Genomic DNA, 24,104 nt, shown 5'->3' with positions numbered 1-24,104 from the left:
ATACTTGTACAAGGTCGGAGATCTTAATTAAGCCTTGCAAACCTCGAGCGTGTGTTGTTGTTCGGGGCTTTTCACGCGTGGAGTTGCAATTGCAAACTGCAACTGTAACAGTATCTGAGAACGTGCTGCGACGTCCACAGACACAACCTCGCAGGTGACAGCTTGGCGAATGCGCCGCTCCCCTTCGCGCTCACAGCCTAGCTCGCTAACAGACTCCGTACAAGACTCTCGGGGCCGGAGAGGGTTCTTTGCAACTCGACCACACACGAAGAGGAGCAGGTCTTAGATTTGTTTGCGGAAGACCGCGCTGTTCTCCTGCGACGCGAGGGGGGAGTTAGGCGGGGCAAGGGAGGAAAAGAAGTAAGACAGGTTCTGTCTTGGTGATGTGATGGTGTCTCTTTAAAAGTTGCCGCGGGCACGTTTTAGTCTGTATTCGTGAGGGATGGGACGGATCAACGGAGCGTATGGCTGCAGAGCGAGATCGCAATCGCTGTTTCGTTTCGTTTCACGGAAGAGTTCGCTCGAGAGGGTTGTGAAGTTTCTTTGACGGGAAGGGAGAGGGTTCAAAGGGCCGATCACGATCTCCGTGTTTGAAGGCAAACCGAGTGGCTATCTACCCAACGCAAGGAGTGAGCAGGTCCGAGAGGAGAGGAGACTCGAGGGAGAAGAAGGAGACAACTTCCCGAAAAGGGAAATGGAAATTTCTTCGACGGAAAAAACACCTGCGAATATGATTGAACGAGACAAGGACAAGCTACTAATGATGCTCCAGACGTAGCCGCACCTGTCGTCCCAATGTAACTGAAGAGGATATCATTGATGCATATTGAGATGTGCCCCTGACAAGACGCCATGGCCGGCCGAATGAGGATCCAGAAACGGCTCAAACTTCAATTGACCGATTCTAGGGGCTAATTACTTCACAGCGCTAAGGGATTTGGTGACCCTCCTTGATCTTTCAACAGTCAATGAATACTATGAAGCACAAAGTACGAAGTAACAATAACCCGCACAGATTGGACTCCGGCCCAGATCGAATATCGCACCTCTTGTTGGAGTCAGGGTTCATGAACAACTTCAAGGAAAACGAACAACCAGGAACCGAAGCCTAGTATACTTCGTACCAGGTTTGGAGCAGTACTACATTATCACACGGCCCACTGCGCTGCAGATGCAGATCAAGATTAGACTGGATTCGAGCCAGAAAAGATTGATGACCGGGTCCATCTCTGATAAGTTAATATCAATACTCCTCGGCTAGCTTCGATCTCAATCTCTCGCCAAGCGCCGTGGCCAAACAGATTGATGATTGGGACTAATAATACTCCATCCAATAACTCCCCCTGCCAAGCAAGAAAACCCCCTTGAACCCCTATTTTTACAACTGCTCCAACTCAATTGGTTCTGCCACGATAACCACTCACGCGTGGACGGTAATCTTTGGTAATGAAAAACGCCATTGAAGCCAAATTTGACGTTGTCCTGTCCCTAGCCCCTGCGTGATACTTCATGGTTGGAATCGCCAGCTGTCCATATTTCCTTATCTTTGATGACTGGATCAATCTTGATGCGTTTTGTTTGCCGTCGGCAAGTTTAGATGCAAGGAAGCCTGGTAGCATTGAACTTCCCCAAGACCACTTCAACTGGCTGTATTCACGCCAATGCGCGAGCCTCTTTTCCATCATGACAACCGCCTATCTCGTAGGCTGGACTCCTTTGGAAGGACAAGTCTCGTTTGTGAATTTTCCATGCCTTTTGGTAGCTTGAAGTTTGCGGATGCAATTTAACATCACCGAGCGCCTCGAGCCTGGTCGCATGCGCGACATGACTTCCGCTCCTGGAACGGGCCGTCTATTTTCCATCCACTCTGTCCTTGCTTGACATGCCCGACGGCACTTTTCCAAGTTGAAATTCCGTGCATGTTGTCTTAGATCCTCTCCTCGTTACGGTGCCCATGTCTTTCGTATCGCAATGGTTCTTCTGTCTGGTTTAGTTCTCGTATTCCATCGCCCAACTGAGGTTTACCCACTTCGTAATACGAGTGTGGTCCATCTCCTAGGCTACGGAAAAGAAAAGATTTCCGTAATAAACTTTCGAGAAGATCAAAATATGACATGGATCCAATTTTAGTACTCATCTGATGCTTCGCAATTGAACAACTGTCTCAAACCCAATTTCTGGGCTTGTTTGAGCTCGACGCCGCACCTCAATCAACTCCCCATTGTAAGCCATAGCTCAGCTGGCTTAAGCCCTCGGACCTCCCCCGCTGCTTTAAGAGAGAGGAGGGCCCGAAGTCATCCCTGTGTTCTGCCGTTTCGACCGCGTCGCGGCGTGTCTATACGAAGTAAATCGTCGACCCCTTCCAAGATGCAGACAAAAAATCATTGAACAGTTGAGGCTTAGTCAGTAAGGGATGTAGACCGCCTTCTCCATTGTCCTTACCTCACCCGCCTCCAAGCCCACCCTACGGGGCACGTAATTGATGGCCACCCTTGACCTCTATCTGCCAGAGCCCCCGGGCATTAAGGGTAAGGCTATTAAAGATGCCACCGATACGCAGGCCTCCATCATCAAGGAATGCACTGACGCTGGCAGAGAGCCGCCCCCCTATGTCCTTTCAGAACTCATTGGCAAGGGGAGCTTCGGCCGCGTATACAAGGCGATCACCACGAAGCTTCCCAGTCGGATTGTCGCCGTCAAGATAATCAGTATCGAGGAAGGTGATGGCCTCGTCCCTGGTGCTGCGGATACGTTCGGGGATATCCTCAAAGAAATACAAACACTCAAGCTCCTCGGCCAGAGCGGCGCGAAGAATATAAACATTGTCGTCGATTCTCTCCTCGTCGGCCAGTCGGTATGGATGGTGATGGAATACTGTGCTGGTGGCAGCGTCGCGTCCCTCATGCGGCCAACGGGCGAGTTACCGGAGAGATGGATCATCCCTATCTTGAGGGAAGTTGCGGAGGCTGTCCACTGGGTCCATAAGTACGGTATCATCCATCGAGACATCAAGTGCGCAAATGTCCTAGTCACTGAAGCTGGTGGTGTTCAGCTCGGCGATTTTGGCGTCGCAGGTATCATCCAAACTAAGTCTGATAAGAGAAACACTGTCACTGGCACTCTCCAATGGATGGCACCCGAGCTTTTCGACTCAACTGTATCCTACGGGACGGAGGTCGATATCTGGGCATTTGGCTCCATGGCTTATGAAGTCGCTTCGGGCCTACCTCCCAACGCCACTACGAGGATCGATCTACCCCAGTTCGGCGCTTATCTGAAGCAGAACTGCCCACGACTCCAGGGCAATCGATACTCGCCGCATTTGAAGGGTCTTGTCGCGTACTGCATGGTGGAGGACCCAGCACAGCGGCCCCCTATCGAGGATGTACAGAAGCACCCATATATATTCAACACACATGATGAATATCCGACAGTCTCGCTCCGTGAGCTCGTTCACGCGTATAAACTCTGGGAGGCCCAGGGAGGCGCTCGGCAATCCCTCTTCTCTGCGGGTGGCGCTCAGGGACCAGCCAGCACCGGCTCATCGCCTGTTGAGGATGAGTGGGATTTCGATACCCATAAGAACCAAGTAGCACGAATTTCATTCGGCAACGCAACGGATGCACAGGCCGTGTTCGGCGCCTATGGCCCCGGCCCCGGAGTTCTCCCCGGGCAGTCGCCAGGTCTGCAAGGCCGCCGTCGTCGTCGACCCCCACAAATGAAAGAGTTCAAGGGCCCACTTGAGAGGGTCTTCGATCCAAACACGATGTCAAACTACAAGGACAACATCCGCGCTGCCTTCTTCAGGCCGAGCACCCCGCCGGCATCCGACTTGCCGCTCAGGCAGAACTCGGAACAACTTCCTCCGCGCGAGTCGTTAATCGATCTAGATTCATCCCTTGAAGGGGGCGAGCTGGCAACATTCGTAGACCTAGAGACAATCAAACCCTGCTCATTCTCGGGCGAGCCGTCGGGCTGGAATCACAACCGCCGAACCCAGGACTGGTCTTTCCCTGTATTCGCTCCTGTGGACGCAGAACCAGACGACGATCTTGAACTCCGAGAACCAAACAATGTCGACACTGCGGCGCCGTCATCACGAGCTGCCACCGCGTGGGATGGTCACCGACGGACCCAGGACTGGACCTTCGCGACGGCGATTCTATCTTCTCCTACGCACCCTGCGCCGGCCTCTGTACACCCGGACATCCTGCACCCCGGCGAGGGTAGGGATTCCGACCGTTCTCTAGTGGGCCCAGCCAACCGCACATCGGCCATGAGCCTCATCGATCTTGATGGAACGATTCCGGTAATTGACAGACCATCGTCTGCCGACTCGGACGCCCCTTCGACCCGCTCGGATATCGGGAGCGCTTTCTACCTTGAGTCATCTGCTAACGTGCGCAACCTCGACCATTTTGTCCTCCCTATGAGCGCTAGCCCTTCCGGGAGCGAGCAGCCTTCCATTTTTATCACTGTAGATGAAGCTGCTGCCGCCAGCACTGCTCTTGGCGCCTCGGTGGAGAAGCCAATCTCTTCCCTTCAGCTCCACCTTCAAGAGCTGCCCCCGCCCTCAAAGAGCGTGATGGGCGGGACGGCCTCGCCGGACGAGGTGAAGGATGAGTTTCGACGCCTGGTGTCAAGTTTAAGGGAGCATCTACAGGCTTGTAGTGATGCTTTCACAAACCAGCCCGTGTGAGCTCATAAGTATTGGGAACTAAAGAAGAGGATCTGTTGGCATACAATGTAAATGTTTGGTAAACAAGTCCTTTCTGCGGAGGCTCTTTGAAGCATAACATGGTATTTCTATATGCTCTCGCATTCGGCGAAGGAGAGCACGCGGACGAATGGCTCTTAACTCATCCCCTTCTCGCCTTCTCGCTCACAAAACACATCAGCTGGCTAGGGCGAAGAGTCATATTGTGGTAGGCTCATAATACGCAGTACACCACCCAGAAGGTAACAGGCTTCATAGCCAGACGTAAAAGCTACAGTACCTGCACTAAATAATTCTTCCTATGAGCCTTGAGTCTATCTAATGGGAGAGGATGGCACTTAGGCCTTTATATATGCGAATGAGAGAGGAGAAATTGAACATACTACTAATGGAGAGAACAATAGGAAGAGCCTTGTAGAGGATGGCGAGGCTATATTCAAGTCTAATTAGGTTCTACATCTCCATAGTCTAAATAGTTTAAGAATCCAAGAAGACGAGCCCTCCACCCCAACCTATTCCGAAGGAAGTGCCAGCATCCTCTATTTCTGTGATGCTCCGAGGCAAAAGAATGAGTATGAGTATCGGATTGCAGGATGAAGTTCGTTGGAGGTCGCCACCAAGATCTCACCCGAATACCTCAATACTGGAAGTAGGGGTGTGCGGGACACGAACATCCACAAACCAGAGAAATTGACCAGGCAGTCGGGCCAGACTGGCACCGAGGAACGGCTCATAGTAAGAAGGAAAAAAGAAGGGGATTTGTAGAATAATTTACCCCCATTTTATTCTTCTCTGGCCGAAGTCCTTTCAGAGTTTGAAACTATTGTGAACACTGAAGCCACTATTCACGCTGTCATTGATATATCAACGTTTTTATCAGTTTCTGCATAACATCTCAATCTGGGTTCCTAAGCGAAGAGCTGTCGTAAGCGCGGGAAGCGACTCTGGAGGTCTGTACGGGCTTGCGACCTGCACTTCACCCGCGAAGCTCCGCCCTCCTGTAATGCTCCTCCCGTAACCCCAGAGCAAAATCCAGCAGCCCAAGAGCACATCGCAACCGGTGCGACAGGAGCCACAAGAATTACGCCCACAATTCCGCCCGCACAACCAATCATGCCTCCAAGGAAGGCCTTCCCGCACTTTTCGTTTCTAGGCTTAATAACGTCGGTGTTCTTCAGACACGCTAGCCGGCTCATTATGGCGCAACATGTGGATGCGGCTGTCTCGTCAGTCAGAAGACAGGCAAGGCTTAGCGCAACATCCGCATCATTCCACCATATGTTGAGATAGCTCCAGTTGGTTCGAAGTTCCAGATAATCTGCGAAATAATCAGCGTATGGAATATAAGCCTCGATTTTTCCATCATTAGACATGTGAAACTCACGCTTTGTGCACAACTGGGCACCATCTCCGTCTGATATGGCGATCCCAAGCTACTGAATACAGAGGCGGGAGTCTGTGTGTCAAGTTTTCTGCCGTTCATATTAGCTAGACCTCCAGATTAAGGGCGGGCTATCATTACCTCGTAGTTGTGTTGATGAGAATGTTAACTACGTTGATTTGGCGATCCAGATCCTTACGAAGCTCCTGAAGCATAGTACCGTGCTGGTGCCATCGGATTTTGGCTACCGCAGTCCGCGGGGACTTTCTGACGCGCCCCAGGCCTAGGTGCTCCTGAAACGCTTCGATTCGGCTAAAGTACCTCTGGAGCAAGGTTTCAATATTGCGTTGCGTTGATCTGAAGTCATCGTCGTCCGGGAGGCCGATCTCCTCGATGAAGGAGTTGATCCGCCGGGCCACCGTCGTGAAGCTCTTGTATGATTCCGCACATCGCTGGAAGCTATCCAGCGCCTCCCGTCCAAGAATACTGGCGAGCTTTCCAAGTGCCCCGAGAGGGGTGATCACATCGCTACAGCTGCCCCCGAAAGACATCGTCCCGGAAATAACTGTTGCCACTAAGCGCTGTTCTGAAGAAGTGGTTTGGGCCTAGTGTTTGAAGCTAAGAACTACGGGTAGAGGCGAGAAAGAAATAGTCTTTACCAGACAGCCTACTGCACAAATGCGCAGTTTCATAACTTGCGAAGAAGATAATGATTGGTCCTACACAGATATGCCATGGGGGGCATATGGCATTTTGAGGCGAACAACTCTGCACTTGTATGGCCAACGTTCGGAGTGTCATTAGTCCTGGTCCTGGTCCTGGTCCTGGTGCAAGTTGATGGGACACGAGTCTGCTCTTCTTGTTTGGCGTCTTCATGCCTAGGCGAACTTAGGACCTCTGTTCAAGGACATTAGATGCGTCCTGGTTGGTTGAAAGTGCATACCGCAGGTTTGATGTTATCCACTGCTTGTTATTTTGAGGGTAGCACAACAGGAGTAATTGAGATTACCAAGGCGCAGTTTTCTTTCGAATATTGAACTACTTTATGCCTCGCCACTCGACGTGTAGATCCTGGTTGGTAGTAGCATGAATTAACTGGTTCTCTGGGAAAGGGCCGCAGCAGCTGAGGTGCTTTTGCGCATACGAGGATGGTCAAGACGTTGAGGAGTGTGACGAGGGAAGGACGCAATTCTCGGACTCGACATGCCGTTGGTCTCGATCGATGACGGCATTCATCACTATCCCCGCACTCAAGAAGCCTGGCATTTCCTAAATATCATCAATTCTAACTGGCTCTGTACTCTTGCTAGAGTTTAGAGAAGAGCGATGACCGTCAACGTCTTGCTTTCGCACACTCCAATCGAAGCATTTCGGGACTGGTTAGAATAGAGGATTTGTGAAAGTAAGGGCGCCGACATGGCCAGGATGAGAAACAGGAATGAAAAATTGGAATCGAAGACATGCTTGAGGAGGGAAGTGGTTTTTGATGTTTGTCGAAAGAGGAACTCGGGAAAATAGAAGAAGTAGAAAACGGATGCCTCTCGATCGAGGCTTTCATCTACGCTATTGCATATCGACAGTCACAATGCAATAGGGACAAATCCCTCTAAAAGGGAGAAGAATCATGCCCAACAATGAAGCCGCACAAGCTTTCATAGTAGCACAACAACTAGCCAATAAGCACGCCAGAATACCACACCAAATCGCCAAGAAAGGGAAAAGCGTCCGAGACCGAAGGTTGCATCGAAGCTTGGTTGCGGTAATCGTGGGGTACAGCTTAAGATCAACGCAGACTCCACACTCCACTGGCGAGGAGCTCTGATCACAACTGAATCATCTATGGAATCAAGAGCACGAGAGGATCCATTTTGCAGACCTCCTCGCAATGGCAACAGTAGGAGCAGGAAAAGGTAAGCCATGCCTCAAGAGGAGGGTTCACTCTGGCCAAACTTGAAGAGGAGAATTTGGGTTACGATTCAAGCGCTTGAAGTCATTCAAGCATTGTATCTCAAAGTCGGGTAGGTGTCAATTTGTTTATTTTCTTAGCTAGAACTGTGACTGGTCTGACCGGATCAGATCAGCAAGTCCAATGGCAGCGTTACAAGCAGTGTGACCTTCAACCTTCCCATGAGAACGGTTCCTCTAAAGCGAGCCGGTTTAAACCGTCTCCGGTCACTGGGACAAGTCGGCACCCTCTTCAGGGAGGTTCTCTGACGGCTTCTTCCCCTTGAAGGGACTGAGAATGTCAAAGATATTCGGCAAGCCGGCACGGTAGCGGCGGTCATCCAGGTCCCACAGCCACTTAAGGAGGCCCTTGGAGTCATAGCTATCGACGAACAGGCGGTCGCCAGGCGTCCCAGTGCGATCCAGGATAGCAGTGGCCGCTAGTCTGCGCGTAGGTAGCACCGATGAACAAGTTCTCAATGTCCGTCACCGCGCGGGGCTGACCGCCCCAGGTACCAGCCTCGGCGCCGAAGAGCGGCTCCGCGTTGACAACGAGCTTGCCCGACTCGTAGCGGAGCAGGCGGCTGGCGTCCCATTGAAGCACGTTGGAGCGATCAAGTTTGCGCGAGTTGGGGTGAGGTGCCACGGGCGTAAGAAAGAAGACGATGCGGCAAGACTGCTAGACGAGCCTCACTGGCAGAAGAGTGTGTAGAGCGTCATAGTATTCACAGTGCTTGTGACCGCTTTGTGGAGAAAATTTAAGAAAATAGTCTATTGCGACTCGCATTGATGCTGCCTCTCATTCGGATGCGGGCAAGCTTGTACGATGATGGGGATTGTGCGAAAGTGCGACTCGCACACCTCTTGGCATTGCCATTCGTATCCGGCCAAGACTTGGGGAGCATTGAAGTCGATGGGGGTCGTTGATCGTGCAAGAATGCGGCTCGCACGCAGTCTGGCTTTGGGGCTGGCTGTAGAATATCGGCGACTCATTTGGTATGACTCGTGCAGGAGCTCTCGCTTCGCCAAACGGGCCGACAGCCTTCAATCGCTTGCTTTACACCTCTGTATATAGACCGATCCTGATGGGTTTTTCTTTTCCTCTTCTTCTTTTCTATCTATTTTCCCGCTTAGAACTTGACCTACGAAAAAGCCTTCAGACCAAGCAAGATTCCTTCGCTTTCACTTCCACTTCCACCATCTTCATATCATCTCATCGTCAATCCACCTCGAAAATGCCTGTCACAGCTACCGTCGCATATCCCAACGAACCAGACGCAACGTTCGACTTCGATTACTATAGATCCAAACACATGCCCCTCGTACAGGAAAAATGGGCCAAGTACGGACTCAAATCATGGAGTACCACCAAATTCACCGAAGACGCCGGATCTAAGCCGCAATTCAGTATCATAGCCACTATGGTCTTCGATTCGTTCGATCAACTTCTTGCCGCGATGAATGCGCCGGAGTCTAAGGCTATTTTCGATGACGTTGCTTCTTATACCAATAAGGCTCCCGTTATCTGGTTTGGCGAAGTGATTTTGAGCTCTTAGATTATGCCGAGGGAAGGGGATACGTGTACTGAGTTGGAACTTGGAGACCGAATGCACGAACACACCACCACCTACAACCGAGAAAGATCAACCTGTGCATCGTATCTTTTGCCCAGATGAGGAGTGGGACCGGCTGCCTCTCACCCTCCTCTCCACGGACAAGCTTGCAAGTATGTCGATGTCGACATCCCCAATAAATTCCTCGAGCGTGGCAAGATTGGAACGGATGGGCATCGGGGTATACTATGTCGCTTAAAATACAGAATAAAAGAATAAATAGAGAATGTTCATAAAATGTTCCTTCATATTATCTATCCGTTGATACAAAATGATGATCAAGCCTGGATCATTGATCCATCTTGCTGTGATTAGAGTGTGTCTTAAAGTACATATAAGATCGCGTTCGTCTATCTGTAGCAGCGTCTGCTACCCGCACAACACGAGTCTCTCTTGGGAGATAGTTCTTCTTCCATATTGTGCCGGACATGTGGGTTCATCTCGACTCGGAGCCCGGCCCCGGACTATCTTTGTACTGGTGCCGGAATGATCAATACTCAAGACACAGTGTGAAGCGGTAGCTTGGTATCTCCATAGGTACCCAATCACGTGGCCACTGGCTTCGTGAGTCGATGACTTCCTTCGTAAGTAAAATCAAAATAATGAAGAGTCAAATTCAAAATCACCACCATGACTCTCACAAGAGTCAAATCGAAGAGGAGGATGGAACTAGGAGTCTGCCCTTCAACAACCCTGCACCCTGCCCAGTGCCAACCCTGTGTCAAGACGAATCCTTGGGCCTGCTAGCGAATGCAGGGACGCGACAAGCAGCCAATGAAAAGGGCCGAAGCATGCCAACATTGCCAAGCCACGGCTTCGAGCCTTCATCCAATGGCCAAGCTCGGATCCCCTTGGTCGGCGGCTAACTCATACAACTTCGGTGGAGTGACCAGTCGGTGCCCCGTCCTGGCGCTTGACCACGACATCCTCTCCTCCCACTCGTCGACACATCATGCAATCTCTCCAGTTTGGAATTGCTAGCCAAGCCCTCTTGACCACTGGAAGCATGGAGACACGACGCTCATGGGATGCTTTTTTTGGAGTGTGGGAATTGGTCATGTAACGCGAGTCGATCCAAAGCAGATGAGTCCTCAATGGACATGCCACTAATTCCAATTATGGACAAAGGCTGGCTGCAAGTCGTTGCCTGTCTGCAACATGGCCCTTTATGTATGGCGCTCCTTGGCCCAGTTGAGCTTTTCTTAAAACACGAGGGTCAAGGCCGGTCGAAATGTCCCTTATGACACCCATTCCCCTTCCTCTCTTTTATTGTCTCCTTGCCTTTTGTTTGTCTGGAAGGAGTCGTGTTGTACACATACTGTTAATACTTCATACACTCTTTTCGTGACTGGCCTTTTCTGCGTTCTTTAGCATTTTCATCCTCTGCCTCCCCTTCTCGTTCTTACTGAGGCCTTTTGAGTGGTTTCTTTTGATAGATTCGTGCTGTTGTATTATAGTCCTATTCATTGTTCGTCTCTCGTTTCATCCATCTCGATGACTGCGTTTCCAGTTCGCTCCGAGTCATCTTTTCTGGCACTCTGATTCTTTCCTTCATTCCATCCCGTACCAAAAGCAAGTTAGCCGAGTCAAGCGAGCAAACTAAACTATTGCTGATCTACTTCGAGCCACTCGAGTCTCGCATCATCGCCATATACATGCCATTTCCAGCTCTCCTCGACAACTGCAAGCAATACCTACACCATGACCTTCTTCGATATACCGAGGAACGAGGGGCCTCAGCCTGATCCCATGCCTTCACCGCACGACGATAACAAGAGCAACGACTGGGATGAATGGGAAGACGAAGGCGCTGTAACTCCTATTCAGGATGACGAACAACTCCTCCATCCCGGCCCAGCAGCTCCTGCGTCAGCAAAGAAGCAACCGCTGAGGAAACTCTCGACGAAACTCCACATAGCCTCGCGATCCTCAATCCACAAGCCAAGACGCCTCAAGTCTCGCCAACGACAAAAGGCTCAGAATGCGAAGGCCGGCATTCGAGTCATTACCGATCTTCCAAGATTTCAAAGACCCCCCGTTCAACAACCTCAGAAGAGCCCCAATACTACTAAGCCCAAGTTCGTCGACCTTGCTGCATTGAGGGCCCTGGAAGGTAGCCCAAACTCCGCCTCTGTTGGGACCTGGAACTGGCTTCGACGCAAAAAGTCTATTGCTTCCTCAAATCACCCTCATCCTCCCCGGGCTGGCCCGGGACAAGACTTATCCCCGGCAGACGGACCTATTGTCATTGGAATTGCTATGAATCCCGAAGCTCTTGAGGGCCGAGAGATCAGCCCCCACACTGCGTTCATCGATACCCCTGTTCAGTTCCCACCCGCCCGTGCTGTCGCGGGGCCTACTATAACGACTACGACAACGACCACATCGCCGCTTACACCATCTCAGATGAGATCAGTCTGGTCTCCAGACACCCCAAGCACAGCAACCACAATTTCCTCTCGACCTGCCTCTAGTATTTATTCACAGATGACCGGCGCGGATCAGACTCGGTTTGCTTCAGCTACCCCCGTGCCACCTGTCCCCGAGGTTCCTGCCGGTTATCGGCAGAGCCGGCGTAATAACCTTATTAGCATTGCTTCCGAGGACGACCTCGACACCGGCACTCCTTGCACTCTCTTTGAAGAGGATGGAACTCTTAGCCCCGAGAGGGCTCGTCGCCTTCAGAGACAGCCATCCTTAGCTGCCACGATCCTAACTTGCTCGCCGCAAACTGCCGGGAGCCCAAGGGGTTGGTGGGATGAGCATATAACCAGTCCCACACCTACGGTACCTACTCCTGTCGCTCCATTGTCCCCTCCTGAGCCCTCACCCGGCCCTGCGTCGCTTGTAATGGCAGGAGCCTTGCCTCTGCCCACAACCTCGCGCCAGGTAGTGCCTCTTCCTCAGCAACAAGAACAAGGATCAGATGACCAACAGGAGACAAGGAACGGTGTGGATGATTTGTGGGGAGGATCTGGTGTAAATCAGCATCCGGGTGTGGTTGAGCCCGCAAGAAACTGCCCGAGCCCGCAATCCGTGAGTACCCTAAGGTCTGGTTCCACGCCGATAATTCGGACCCCGAGTCCAAGACGTACGCCGTCACCGCATACTGTTCCATCCCGTAGCGGATCACCTCTATTGCCTTTGGGATCTGCCACTATGGCTTCTTCGCAATCTCCCCTGAGGCGCGCCGAGACCATGGCGGACAAGGCAGTTATCCTGGAAGAGGAAAATGAAAAGCCGTCAGAGGATCCCCCTCCGTACTCACCGCCACAGCGCCAAAATCAAGCCCCGGTTCGATACCGAGCAGTGTTCCCGCCGGATCACCCACTCTACAACCAGTTCCCTCCGTCTCCAGGTCCCGTCTCACCAGGTATTGTGCGATCCATGACGGCCCAGGGAGCTCTCAGCATGACCGAGATCCCGTTGACCCCGGCACCGCAGGCGAGTGCGTTCAACGATCGGCCAGCTGGAACTTTCGTTCCTCATGAGCACTCTATTCCTGCCGATGGCCCCCAGAACCGCGTCGAAAGGGAGCGCAGGCGTCATGAGAAGGAGGAGATTGCGGCCCGCAAGATGGGCGGAATGTGGAGGGGCCGATGCTGTATTCCGGCTAGCGGATGCTACGGCCGACCTGGTCGTGAGGGGCGCAAGAGACGCCGGATATGCCTCGCCGTAGTGACGTGTGTTATCGTCATGATTGCTCTCGGTGTCTCCCTTGGAATTATGCTGTCGAGGAAGCGCCTCGCGCCACCTCCCGTTGAGCAATCCCTCTTTGTGAATCTCACGGGGTTTCCTCCAATGCCGACGGGCGTCTTGACCGTTGCTGGCCCCGACAACTCCCGCTCCTTTGACGGATGCACGGCCCCCTCGACCTTGTGGAGCTGCGAGCTTCCCAAGGAGTTGCACGATTCGGTGTCGCCTTACAACCCCAACCAGCCGACGGTAGCTTTCCAGATCCAGTTCGACAATAACCCTGGACTCCACTGGCATGTTCCGAATGGAAAGCCGCCGACCCCTAACGTGACGGAGAGTTCCGGACCGTCGTCATCCCGACGCCGGGCTAAGAGATTCGCTCCTGGCATCTCGCCCAGCCCCGACCCGCCCTCGTTCGAGGAGATGTGGTTCTTGGGGAACACCACGGATGGTATTGTTTCCGACGACAAGGCGGGCGAGCCCACGCCGTTCTACATCAGCCTCTTATCGTCGATTAGCCAGCCTGTGGGATCAAACATCATTGAGAAGAGAGGGAGTGGCCTTGTTACGCGTCAATTCGGAATCGAACTGCCGCCACCCGACCGAAAGGAAGACGGGACAGGTGCACCGGCCCGATTGCTTCCGGAAGTGAGACAGCAGCCCATTCGGCTCTACGACAGAGGCCTCCCGACGGAACACTACGGGTTCTACACGTACTTCCGGCGAACTATCTATCTCCGATCCGTGACGACTCTTAACCGGACGGGCGTCATAGACGATGTTCCTCTCGACAAGGAAGGTGGGTCTCGCGAAAGCGAGGCCAACTTTCTCGTCACCTGGGCCGAAACCCGGTTCCTGATGCAGATCTGGACCAACAGCGACGCCACCAAGGGCCTCCTTCTCAAGGGCGACAAGCCCGGCATCGAGGACACCGCCAATCTGACCCGACCCGGCACGATGCCGTACCCAGTAACGATGAAGCTCGACACGCACGGCGGCGACCCTCAGAAGAAGTTTGTGTGGGCGTGGCCTATCAACGAGCGTCAGCAGATCGATACTGGTAGCACCAAGTTTCTAGCCAATGACCTAAGCAAAGGCGGCACGGTTGTGAACCTGCGGAGCTCGAAGAATCCGAGCTTCGGAGGGTTTGATGGTGGCTCTGGGGGCTGCCGGTGCGAATGGTTGAACTTTGTTGAGAAGAGATGAAACGACACAGACATATTTATAGCTTAATATTGCATAAGGAGGGAAATCGGCTTGCATCATTATATCTATCAACCATTTATTGCCTTTTTTTTTTCTTTCCTTCTTATTCTCGATTTGCATCAATATATACATACAATGGAGGGAGGCGGCTTGTGGCATTGGGCCAGTCTGGAACCATCAACTACGATTTTAGAGTTCTACCAATGCATTATGAATAACCAAAGTTAATCAAATCAAAATAAAATCTTTAAAATATATTCCAAGTCGCTAGCAATTGGAGCCTTTTCAGCATCTCGTAGTTCTGTCCGGATTTGTTAGGAAAAAGAGTTCCAGGAAGAACACGGAACCTTTTGCACCGAGTTGACCGAGGTCCCCCGAGCTTTTTAACTTCAAAATTTCCCACGCAACGCTGGGTTCACCTTTGGAACATCACATCGCCGCCGATGAGGTTACTCTCTCACCACAACCCTCGCTTGCGCAGCTGCCCACCGATGTAAGGCAAGGAAAGGTATTACTGAGGAAAAAAAGGATATAGAGCCCGCCGCCGAATATGGGATATTCCGGTCTCCAGAGGGAAGTCCTCTCTCTCTACAGGCAGTGCCTCCGTGCCTGCCGCGCCAAACCAGCCGTACGTCACACGACACACAAACCCGCTTTCGTTCCGATTCAAACCTCAATTACGAGGTCGCTAAATGATGCGAAACTGACAAACTGATCTCCGATAAATTAGGACGCGAGACCGGGCTTCAAGGCGTTTGCGAGAGAGTCATTCGAGAAGAACCTGGGGATGAGTAAGCGGGATTTCGGGCTGATTGAGTATCAGCTGAGGAAGGGGAAGAGGCAGTTGGAGCTTTATTCGAGGCCGGAGATTCGGAAGATTGGGGTGCAATAGAGTGTGGGCTTGATTGTGAGATGGATTCTGCCATTGTCGACGCCTACTGGGAGGACGAGCGAAGCAGCGATCGATGGCTGGGCACTTTTGCATGGGTCCTGGAGGGGACGAGGAGCTGCATTTGTATGGGGGTTTAGGGATCATCGCGTCCATTGTACGATTAGGCATATGGGAAGCATAGGAAGGTGTTCATCGGGTATCTTCATTCAGCTAAATTACAATATATATATATAAGCAATCATCACCGCAGCCGTGGCAATCGTTTTCTAAAGGCATAGAGCTACACATAATAGTGACGAGTAACGGTAAAAAAAATAGTGGTTACGAAAAAGACCACAAACGAGTCGATCACCCCGAGCTAACGGGAGGAATGATTGCAACTTCGTCGCCCTCGCCAATCACCATCGTGTCGTTGCCTTCCTCCTCGCCCGAGATATCCACATATTCTAGATTCACGGTGACGAGGCAGGATCCGAGTAATTTGGCCTTGATGCCGGGATACTTGTCCTCTAGGACATCGAATAGCTTGCCTAAGGGCAGAGGGGCTTCTAAGGACTCGGATTCTTTCGACGTGTACGAGGAGACGGCAGCAAAGTAGAGTACGGTGAAGTGGTCGGCGGGTGGCGTGGGCACTACGGAGGTCATCGTTGGGAATGGTCTGGGGATGAGAGTAGGATTTGATCTAACAGTGTGTCCGAGTTAGCGAATTTGCTTCGAGAATTGGTGGACAGACGGGATAGTTGAGATGATAGGTATGGACTCAGAGATCTTGGTGATAATGAGAACATCATGTAGTTCAGGTACTTCATGCATATTTGACATCATGTTCCATGTTTTGTGATTTGAACAATAAAAGAATTAAACTTACCCATTGAGGTTGGACTGGTCTGCGGTCTTGACCAAGAGAAGAGAGCTGTTGGAGAAGGAGAAATTTTTATCGACGAGCTTGAAGGGGGGAAAATTGCTTCAAATACTTCCTCGATGGGGCTCGGTTGCCCCACGTGACAGGAAAGATTGGAACTTCAGTGTCTCGGTTCCAGGAAAAAAAAAAAGAAAAAGACCTATAAACGCGTGGAAAATGCAGAATCGTAAAGATCTCACTGGCGGCTAGCTAGCAAATCCTCGACGTGAATTTCCCATATTCTGTTTTTCATCACCCTAGTTCTTCTCCATGCTGGCGCTGGGGTCGCCCATCCACACGCAAATCACCTCGAACATGGGATATCTTTTTCGCGAAAACGAGAAGCGCAACTCCCTCAAGGGGAAGGATATAAAAACCGAAATTTCAATCCCTTTGTAGGAGAAAAAAATATGTGTCCTTCGATTCGTAATGCAGATGCCGGTGACTCCTCTAACAAAAAGAGATTAGGGCCTCAGCTGTATAATGTGAATGCCCGCCCTCCCTTGGACAAAAGTGTTTTTCCCTTTTCCTGTAATTTGCCCTTCCTTGAAAAGCCAAGTTTCATGAACACCACCAACCCGTCGCCGAATTCCTCAACCTTCTCTCCCCAAGATTCTCGACAAAACTCCCTCCCCATTGTGGGGGTTGTTTATCGTAGACGCCTGGCCTCACGTTCGGACTCGAGGAGGCAGAGGATATCGTCCTCACGGACTAGAACGTCAAATGTTAGTTCACACAAAACACGCCCATATCGCACCGATTGTAAAATTCGAAGAATTCTCGAGAGGGGCCGGGGCTGGAGGGGTATATCGTACCGGGTCCCTTGACGTTTCGGATGATGGATCGGGTAGGGTCGTCCATGAACTCGACGCGAACCTGGGTAACACCTCCACGAGAACCTATTTGCATTTCCCAGGTCAGCAATTATAACCAAACCACAACAATCTTGTGACATGTATATTTTCCCCCTCCTCCTCCACCTCTGGGGATCCCCAATCCGACGAGACGGTCCCCCATCATCGGCGCCAACAAGATATCAAAACGACGGGTTCGAGAGCAGCATACCGGTACGGCCGAGGACTCGGGTGACCTTGACGAGCTTTACGGGAGCCTTCGAAGCATCCATTTTTGCTGTATTTTTTTTCGCGTTGGGAAGATTGTTCGGCGAAAGGGGGTGGACGGGACGTTGGGTGTGGTTGAAAAATGGGTGTTGTGAAGGATTGGTAACTCGGACACCTGTGGTTAGCTGGGCTCACAGAGGGGGGTCTCCTTCGACTTTTTTTCGGTCTGCGAATTTTTGATGAGGGTTTTGGTGGTGGGAAACCCTCCCTACTGCCCCACGGATGGTCCGTGCATGAGTGTGTGTGGGAAGTTCGATGTCACGTGGATTTTATAATCAAGACCAGACGTCACCAGGTGGTGGTTCTCCAATTAAGTGCAGTTTTGGTCACCTTCAAACTTGCAATGAGTTGCAAAGTTCAAAGGACGAAGTCGGCGAAGGCATCGAGCTGCAGAGACATGGCTTGCTCCAGGGATTGATTGCCATTTGATTGAAAGCGGTATCCGGACATGCTCGCCTTGCCGTTGCTGACCTAAATCACTCAAACTGGCAAGAAATGAACGGAGAACTAGGGTATCTTAAGTACACAATCTACACAGTAGAACTAGATCAACAGTAGCACAGCGCCACCATCACAACTTCTCGACTCGAGCCTCCAGATCCTTGATCCAAGATTCCATCACCTTCATATTTCCCTCCATGACAGAGCCTCCTTCTTGCATGGCTTCGGAAATCCTCTCTAGCCCGCTCTTCCACTGCTTCAGTTCCGCCGCAGTCTCGGCCTGCTGCTTCTCGATGCGATCCAGCGTCTCGCTCGCCGTAGCTGCGTCGGTGTGTATGGCTCTTAGGGACCTGAGGCGGTCGAGAAGGGGCTGGAGAAGAGGAGTAAGGGCCTCAATGGTAGCCAGTGTCCCGTAGAGCGCGTTGATTTTGGACCGTTGTTCATCCTCTTCCCCCTCGCCTGACTCTTTCCCTGTGTTCTCCTTGATTCTGTCCTCTACATACCTCTCAATGTGCTGTTGTTCACCGGCACTCGCTGCACTACCCTTGGCCTTGTTTAGATTCTGGACATCTGTGACTAAGGTCCGGACCCGACGGCTGATCGAGTCGAGGTTGGCCGTCGAGGCCTGCGCTAGAGCAGAGATCTGCTTGTTTAGCATATCAACCGTAGGCAGCACGGCTCGAGGCAACCCGTTAACTCCAATCTCCAACCCCTTCGTTGTCGTGCCGATTCCTAGAGACTTTTCTAGAGCAAGCAGCCTCTGGTCGAACTCGGCCGCTTTGGCTAGAGCATGAGACTGCTCGTATGATGGTGCATACGTGACCGTGTACGTAGCCTCGCTGACGGCAGCATTGTGACCGGAAGTACCGTCACCCCCCTGAACGAGGGGTTTAGAGAGCCTCACGGGACGCGCCACGCCCGCCGGGCGAGAAATCTCCTCAAGAACCCTCCCCAACGACTCTAGTCCCTCCTGACCCCCCTCTTCGCCGCTCTTAGTCTCACCACCCGTAGTAGCCCTTCTCCGCGCATACTCCTCCTTAGCCTCCTCCACCTCGCGCTTTAACCTCGCAATCTTCCGCTCCAGACTCTCGGACGCTTCGTCGGTCTCGTCATCCTCGTCGCTGAGGTCGCCGAGCTCCTCGGTACCGTCGTCAAGGACGCGGTGGTGTCGGGATCGGTAGGATCTGCGCTTGCTATCTACGCGGTCGGAGAAGTCGACGCCGGCGGAATTGTAGCGGGTGGATTCGAAGCGGGAGCGGGCTTCGTCTATGCGGAGCTTGGCGCGGGAGATGCCGCCGTCTTCGTCGGCTGTGTCTTCGTCGGAGGCTACGTCGGAGGGGGAGCGTAGTGTTGTTCCCTGGAGGGGGGAGGGGAAGGGGTTAATCTCTGGGAAAGACCGGAAGAGGGAGCAGGAGGGTACTCACGGGTACGGTGGAGTTGTCATCTGTTAATTCGGGGGTTTCGTAGATGTCTGGCGCGGAGTCCTGTGGAAGAACGGTAAGTGGTCTGAAGAAGGGAGCTGTCTTGTGATTTGGAGTTCCATACCAGATCGGGCAGCGCGGCATACTTTCTGTTGAGAGCCATTACCGGTGTCAGGGGATGACTGAAATACAAAATGAAGTTTCGCCCTTGCCCCCAACAGTTTAGATGGAGGAAGGAAGAGCGTTTGCAATTCAAGAGCCAGCCTTATTACTTTCCCAAATGTTTTGGGTGACGTTGATAAATGGTTCCGAGTTCAGGGGTCTGCCAACTCCCTATCAGCCTCTCTGGAGCTCGGACTTTTCCCCACTATGCCAGAGCGCTACCCAACAGAGGACAACCATGAAGTCACTGGTCGGTTCTTTTCAAATTACGATTTATATACACATAAACAGGGCAAAATAAAGAGAAAACTCCTAGTTTGATTTTTAAGAAAATCTTAAATAATATCAAAATTATTTAAAGCTGATATCACAATCGATCAATATCTCTCTCACCTAAGGGTCAAGGACATTGCATCAATGAGTATGGAGGGGTGAAGTGTGGGGTGTTTGTTAGCGGGCTTATAGTGGGTTCACGTGATACTAGAGAGCTGGACCCGCTGTGTCAGACCCAGATTAGCACTCAACATTCCCCTAGCAACCAGCATCAATACTACTCAGCTTGAAGAATTTATTGTTCACTTCATCGATCGCATACTGAAGGACGGAACAGGGCTATGTGGCAGGAGGGCTTAACTCGGTTAATGTAATCATCTTGAGATCTCTTCTTCACCAACCATAACAGCCTCAAATCACGTTCTCGCCCCGTCCTTTCCCGGCATCTCACAAGATGAGTGCTTACACATGGAACCAACGGCGGGTGGGAATGAGCAAGAATGCCAGGCCGCCTCAGCTACTGAAATCACTTAATCGGCCGGAGACAACATCTCGGGAAAACCTCCACAGCAAGCCAGCAATTCGGGAGCCCGACGACATCGAGGCACCCCCAATCAGCTCGGACGAGGAAGAGGCGGAGTATGCGGAGAAGGACAAGGCATCAAAGGCAGCTCCAGGGAAGAGGAAGGGAGCTAACCATTCATGGTCCAGCGACCCTGAGGAGGAGGATTCTCCGCCGCGGGGTGATATACGCCCCACTACCTTCTCCAAACCGGCGAAAGAAAGGACGTTTAGCAAGCAGCCTGCGAGATATGGGGGTGTGCGATCATTCAGGGAGGGATTGGAGCGAAAGAAAGAAAACTCGAGCACCAAATCGTCGGCAAAAGCTACCTCTGGGGCTGATGTCAGCTTCCAATCTGGCGTTTTGGAAACAAGCCTTCTTCGAGATTCTGAGAAGACGTACAAGGGGGCCAACAAGCGATGGATAAGCACGCCTCCCAAACCCCGCGACCAGAAGCGACCGAAAAAAGTTAAAGGTGAATACATCAGCCACAAGTTTCTGTACACAATCCGCTAAATCGGACTAACCTGAGGCTGCGTAGCTGTTGGGAAAGAGCTGGAGTTGCCAAAATTGAAGCTGCCCGATGATCTCTTCGATAGCTTCGATGCGGGGACGCCGAAGGCGCGGGTAACATCTTTGCAAATTCCCAACAGGACGGCAGACTCACCATCCCCTACCGAGGCCACCGCATCCACAAGGACTCTCCGCTCGCTATCTGCTTCTCCACCAAAACCCACCGCGCCTGTCAAACTTGACACGAAGTATTTGGACTCACCATCGAAGGATTCTAAGGCTAAGAATTCCAAGAAGAAGTTGACCAAACCGGCATCACCCGACGAGAAACCGCGATTGAGAAATGTGGGGGACTCCGTGAACTCTGGCGCACGCCTGGACGGACTATCAGACAGTGATGACTCCCCACTCTCAGATATCGATTTGAGCTTTGATGAGATTGAAGAGAATGCCGCAGCAGTGCAGTGCCCGTACTGCAAGAAACCAGTGGACCCTGACCTCTTGCAGACTTTCTCCAAGGGGAAGCGCATGCCAATCCGAATGCAGAGGCTCTTCTGCACCGAGCATAAGAAGGTCGAGGCGAGGGACCTCTGGAGGTCCAGAGGCTATCCCGACATCGATTGGAAGGCTCTGGACACGCGCATATCGGATCACTACAACTACTTGGAGAGGATATTAAAGGGCGGCCGCAGCCATTTTGGAGATCTACTGGCGCGAGACATCAAGGAAGGAATCAATCGCAACCTCATGAAGGCGGACTTTAACTGTTCCCCGGGGTATTACGGTACTAGAGGCTTCAGGGTCATGCAGGAGAGCATCTTTGGCCGGTTCTCGAGCCTGCTGCGCAAGAGGGCCGTGGAGGACAGTCTCGTGTCGTCTCGCGGATACTCGCTCTACGTGCAGGCGGTACTGGTCCCGGAGCTGGCGGTGCGGCTCGTGATGGAGGATATGGATGTTGAGGCGAAGGAGGCTAGGCAGATTCTGGAGGAGAGTGCTTGGATTGGCGAGCTTTTGTGCGAGGATGTGGGCGATGTCGTCGATGAGGACGACGATAATTTGTTTTAGGGGCTGTGGCGTTTTCCCCTCCTTGTTTTTGTTTTACTTCTCTTGATCATCCAGTCATGACTTGTATGATTTGTATGACTATTGTACTAGGAAAGGCGTAACGGACAAGGCACAAAGGGCGAGGGATGTAGACTTGAGCATACACGACGAGGGTATTGCATGAGGAACTAGGGCAAGAAATGGATCCAGACCGACTACAACATGGCCGGCGATATTCACTCTCCTAGACCAAAAAGAGACGATTCCCAATGAGTAAACTGGACCTCAGGTCGGTGAGTGTGTCTTTTTGACGGATATCCACAAGAGAAGCGAAATTGGATGCTCTGCTACTTGGCATCGGTGAGCTCTAGACTCGAGCTGCGGTGTAATCCCTGAGCATAGATGACGGGCACTCAGGGACTCTGTGCCAGGCTACCCGTGGTAAAAAGCAAAGAAATAAGGGAGGCTTAGGGAGAGAAAGGGCAGTGACATAACAAATGTCATCAATTGATACAGGCTGGTACCGAGTACAGAGTAGTGCGATTATCATCACACTAGCGTCGTTGATCTCCGATTAAAGTAGAGGTCTGAGCCAAACGCTGAAGCCAGCGTAGGGCTAAGAGAGACCCCGGAATGAAGAGCAGCAAGGCTAGGCCGCCTGAGGCAGCTGCCAGAATAACATCCCAGACATGGTGGGGAAAAACTGACCAGGTCCTTCACAACAAACGACGCCACATTGCGTAGTATCTGAGATTGCATTGCTGCCTCTATTATTCTCATGGTATTCTTACGATGTGTTTACACTTGGAGCGATGAGCCGTGGGTCGGCGGTGTGGCTCAGGAATGGTGCGTGACGGCAAATGCAAGATCTTCGCAGTACGTCGATCGATCTGCTTACGAAGTTTAGTTGTACAGCAGGGTATACGACTCTCTTCCCTATTTACTACGATCGTCATGCGAGGAAAGGGCCGAGAGGGAGGAGGGGGGCGCGGCCCAGTTTTCTCCTTTGGAACGGGTTCTCGGGGCGTGGAGGCGAGATGGTCTTGGTCAGGGCTTATTTCGGACCGTACTCGGTGCGTCGTTCACTAGCTCCGGGGCATTTGTGGGGATTCTTTTTGGTATGTAAACTAATAAATGAGCAGTAGATATCTTGGGGAGAGCGCAGACCGAAGGTGTATCGACGCGAAAATGATGGGAGGGCTAATCCACTACTTGTGGATGAAACACTCGAAAAGAACAAAGCCTGGCAACATTGAACATTGGCGGAAGCGAACATCAGAAAAGTCCAAGCTCACCGGTCTCGAGATGTCTCGAGCTTCCTTTAGACCCTGGTTATTTCGTAGCGTCCGAACCGTTAGACAAGGACCTCCCTTAAAGGGTCCTCTTAGCGGGTTCTGCACAGATCGCGGAATGGTTCGTGGGAACGGCAATTTGAGTTGAGGCTTTCTCGGCCCTTCAGGGTGATGTCGCGGTACTGTGATACGGTGCCATCGCAGCTGGGGCGAATTCTCCTGACAGTCTTTAAGCCCAATGAAAAGGTTGCGTCGGGACCGCCTTGGAAAATAGCAGTAGGTGGTGGACTTGGCACACGTCCACGGGAAGGACGAAGTATCACGAAGTACAAACTAGAGGGGATTCCCGTGATGTATGTACTAGAGACGACGCCTCGGGAGTATATGCGGTCATTCTTCGTACTTCGTACTTCGTCTTGGTCCACCCAAGCCAAACTGCGAAATATGTACAAGCGTTTCCGGTTCTGCGCGGAAGGGAAAGCGGAACGAGTGAAAATGAAGGAAGAAGGTCGTAGTAAAGGCCTAGTCCGCATTGGCCAGTCGCCGCTCAGTTCGACGACATGCTCGCATCCACTTGCCAACGGGGTAATTACTCTCGATTTGATGCTGGGCAGTGACTATTACGGTCGGTCGAGTTCGTGGGCGTGTGCGATCGAGTCTTGATCAATCTACGAGTACATCCCTAACTATTATTCACTCCACTACTCAAGGGCGTATGCTCAATGTTACGCCGTTACACCTAGAACGCTGCCAGGGTCGTCCATCCAATTGTACGAACAGGTTCGAGGATCTATTGTTACCACCAGATGTTACTTCGTACATTCTAATATTTGTACTCGTCCGGGAGTCTTTGATTAGTATTTGATGTTGTGAACAAGACGACGCGAATGTCCCAGGACTCCAGGAGTACTGTGCCTGCCTAAAC

General features: G+C 51.9%; 5 protein-coding genes and 3 pseudogenes across 5 annotated transcripts; 5 read left to right on the top strand and 3 right to left on the bottom strand.

The window, feature by feature from the left end:
• Window positions 1-2,482: 2,482 nt before the first annotated feature.
• Window positions 2,483-4,699, top strand: SAPIO_CDS0792 (annotated as a pseudogene; the record flags this gene model as incomplete).
• Window positions 4,700-8,270: 3,571 nt separating this feature from the next.
• On the bottom strand, window positions 8,271-9,035 carry SAPIO_CDS0791 (uncharacterized protein; the record flags this gene model as incomplete). The annotated part of the gene is made up of 3 exons (XM_016783494.1): window positions 8,271-8,482; window positions 8,547-8,721; window positions 8,904-9,035. The coding sequence occupies 3 exons, from the start codon at window positions 9,033-9,035 to the stop codon at window positions 8,271-8,273; spliced, it is 519 nt and encodes a 172-aa protein (XP_016646260.1).
• Window positions 9,036-9,277: 242 nt separating this feature from the next.
• On the top strand, window positions 9,278-9,598 carry SAPIO_CDS0790 (annotated as a pseudogene; the record flags this gene model as incomplete).
• A 1,758-nt stretch (window positions 9,599-11,356) lies between these two features.
• Window positions 11,357-14,557, top strand: SAPIO_CDS0789 (annotated as a pseudogene; the record flags this gene model as incomplete).
• Window positions 14,558-15,107: 550 nt separating this feature from the next.
• SAPIO_CDS0788 (uncharacterized protein) lies at window positions 15,108-15,449 on the top strand (the record flags this gene model as incomplete). Its single annotated transcript, XM_016783493.1, has 2 exons — window positions 15,108-15,185; window positions 15,288-15,449. 2 exons carry the CDS (start codon window positions 15,108-15,110, stop codon window positions 15,447-15,449), a joined length of 240 nt encoding a protein of 79 aa, XP_016646259.1.
• A 348-nt stretch (window positions 15,450-15,797) lies between these two features.
• SAPIO_CDS0787 (uncharacterized protein) lies at window positions 15,798-17,476 on the bottom strand (the record flags this gene model as incomplete). The annotated part of the gene is made up of 4 exons (XM_016783492.1): window positions 15,798-16,131; window positions 16,318-16,362; window positions 17,108-17,249; window positions 17,416-17,476. 4 exons carry the CDS (start codon window positions 17,474-17,476, stop codon window positions 15,798-15,800), a joined length of 582 nt encoding a protein of 193 aa, XP_016646258.1.
• Window positions 17,477-18,042: 566 nt separating this feature from the next.
• Window positions 18,043-19,496, bottom strand: SAPIO_CDS0786 (Uncharacterized protein; the record flags this gene model as incomplete). Its single annotated transcript, XM_016783491.1, has 3 exons — window positions 18,043-19,269; window positions 19,337-19,396; window positions 19,458-19,496. 3 exons carry the CDS (start codon window positions 19,494-19,496, stop codon window positions 18,043-18,045), a joined length of 1,326 nt encoding a protein of 441 aa, XP_016646257.1.
• A 726-nt stretch (window positions 19,497-20,222) lies between these two features.
• On the top strand, window positions 20,223-21,908 carry SAPIO_CDS0785 (uncharacterized protein; the record flags this gene model as incomplete). The annotated part of the gene is made up of 2 exons (XM_016783490.1): window positions 20,223-20,805; window positions 20,872-21,908. The coding sequence occupies 2 exons, from the start codon at window positions 20,223-20,225 to the stop codon at window positions 21,906-21,908; spliced, it is 1,620 nt and encodes a 539-aa protein (XP_016646256.1).
• Window positions 21,909-24,104: the final 2,196 nt, after the last annotated feature.

Source organism: Scedosporium apiospermum (assembly GCF_000732125.1).
Source record: "Scedosporium apiospermum strain IHEM 14462 chromosome Unknown SEQ_SAPIO_0033, whole genome shotgun sequence".
In the NCBI taxonomy this organism is placed as follows: domain Eukaryota; kingdom Fungi; phylum Ascomycota; class Sordariomycetes; order Microascales; family Microascaceae; genus Scedosporium; species Scedosporium apiospermum.
Note: the sequence above shows the minus strand (reverse complement) of the source record. Positions and strands in the feature narration are given on the sequence as shown.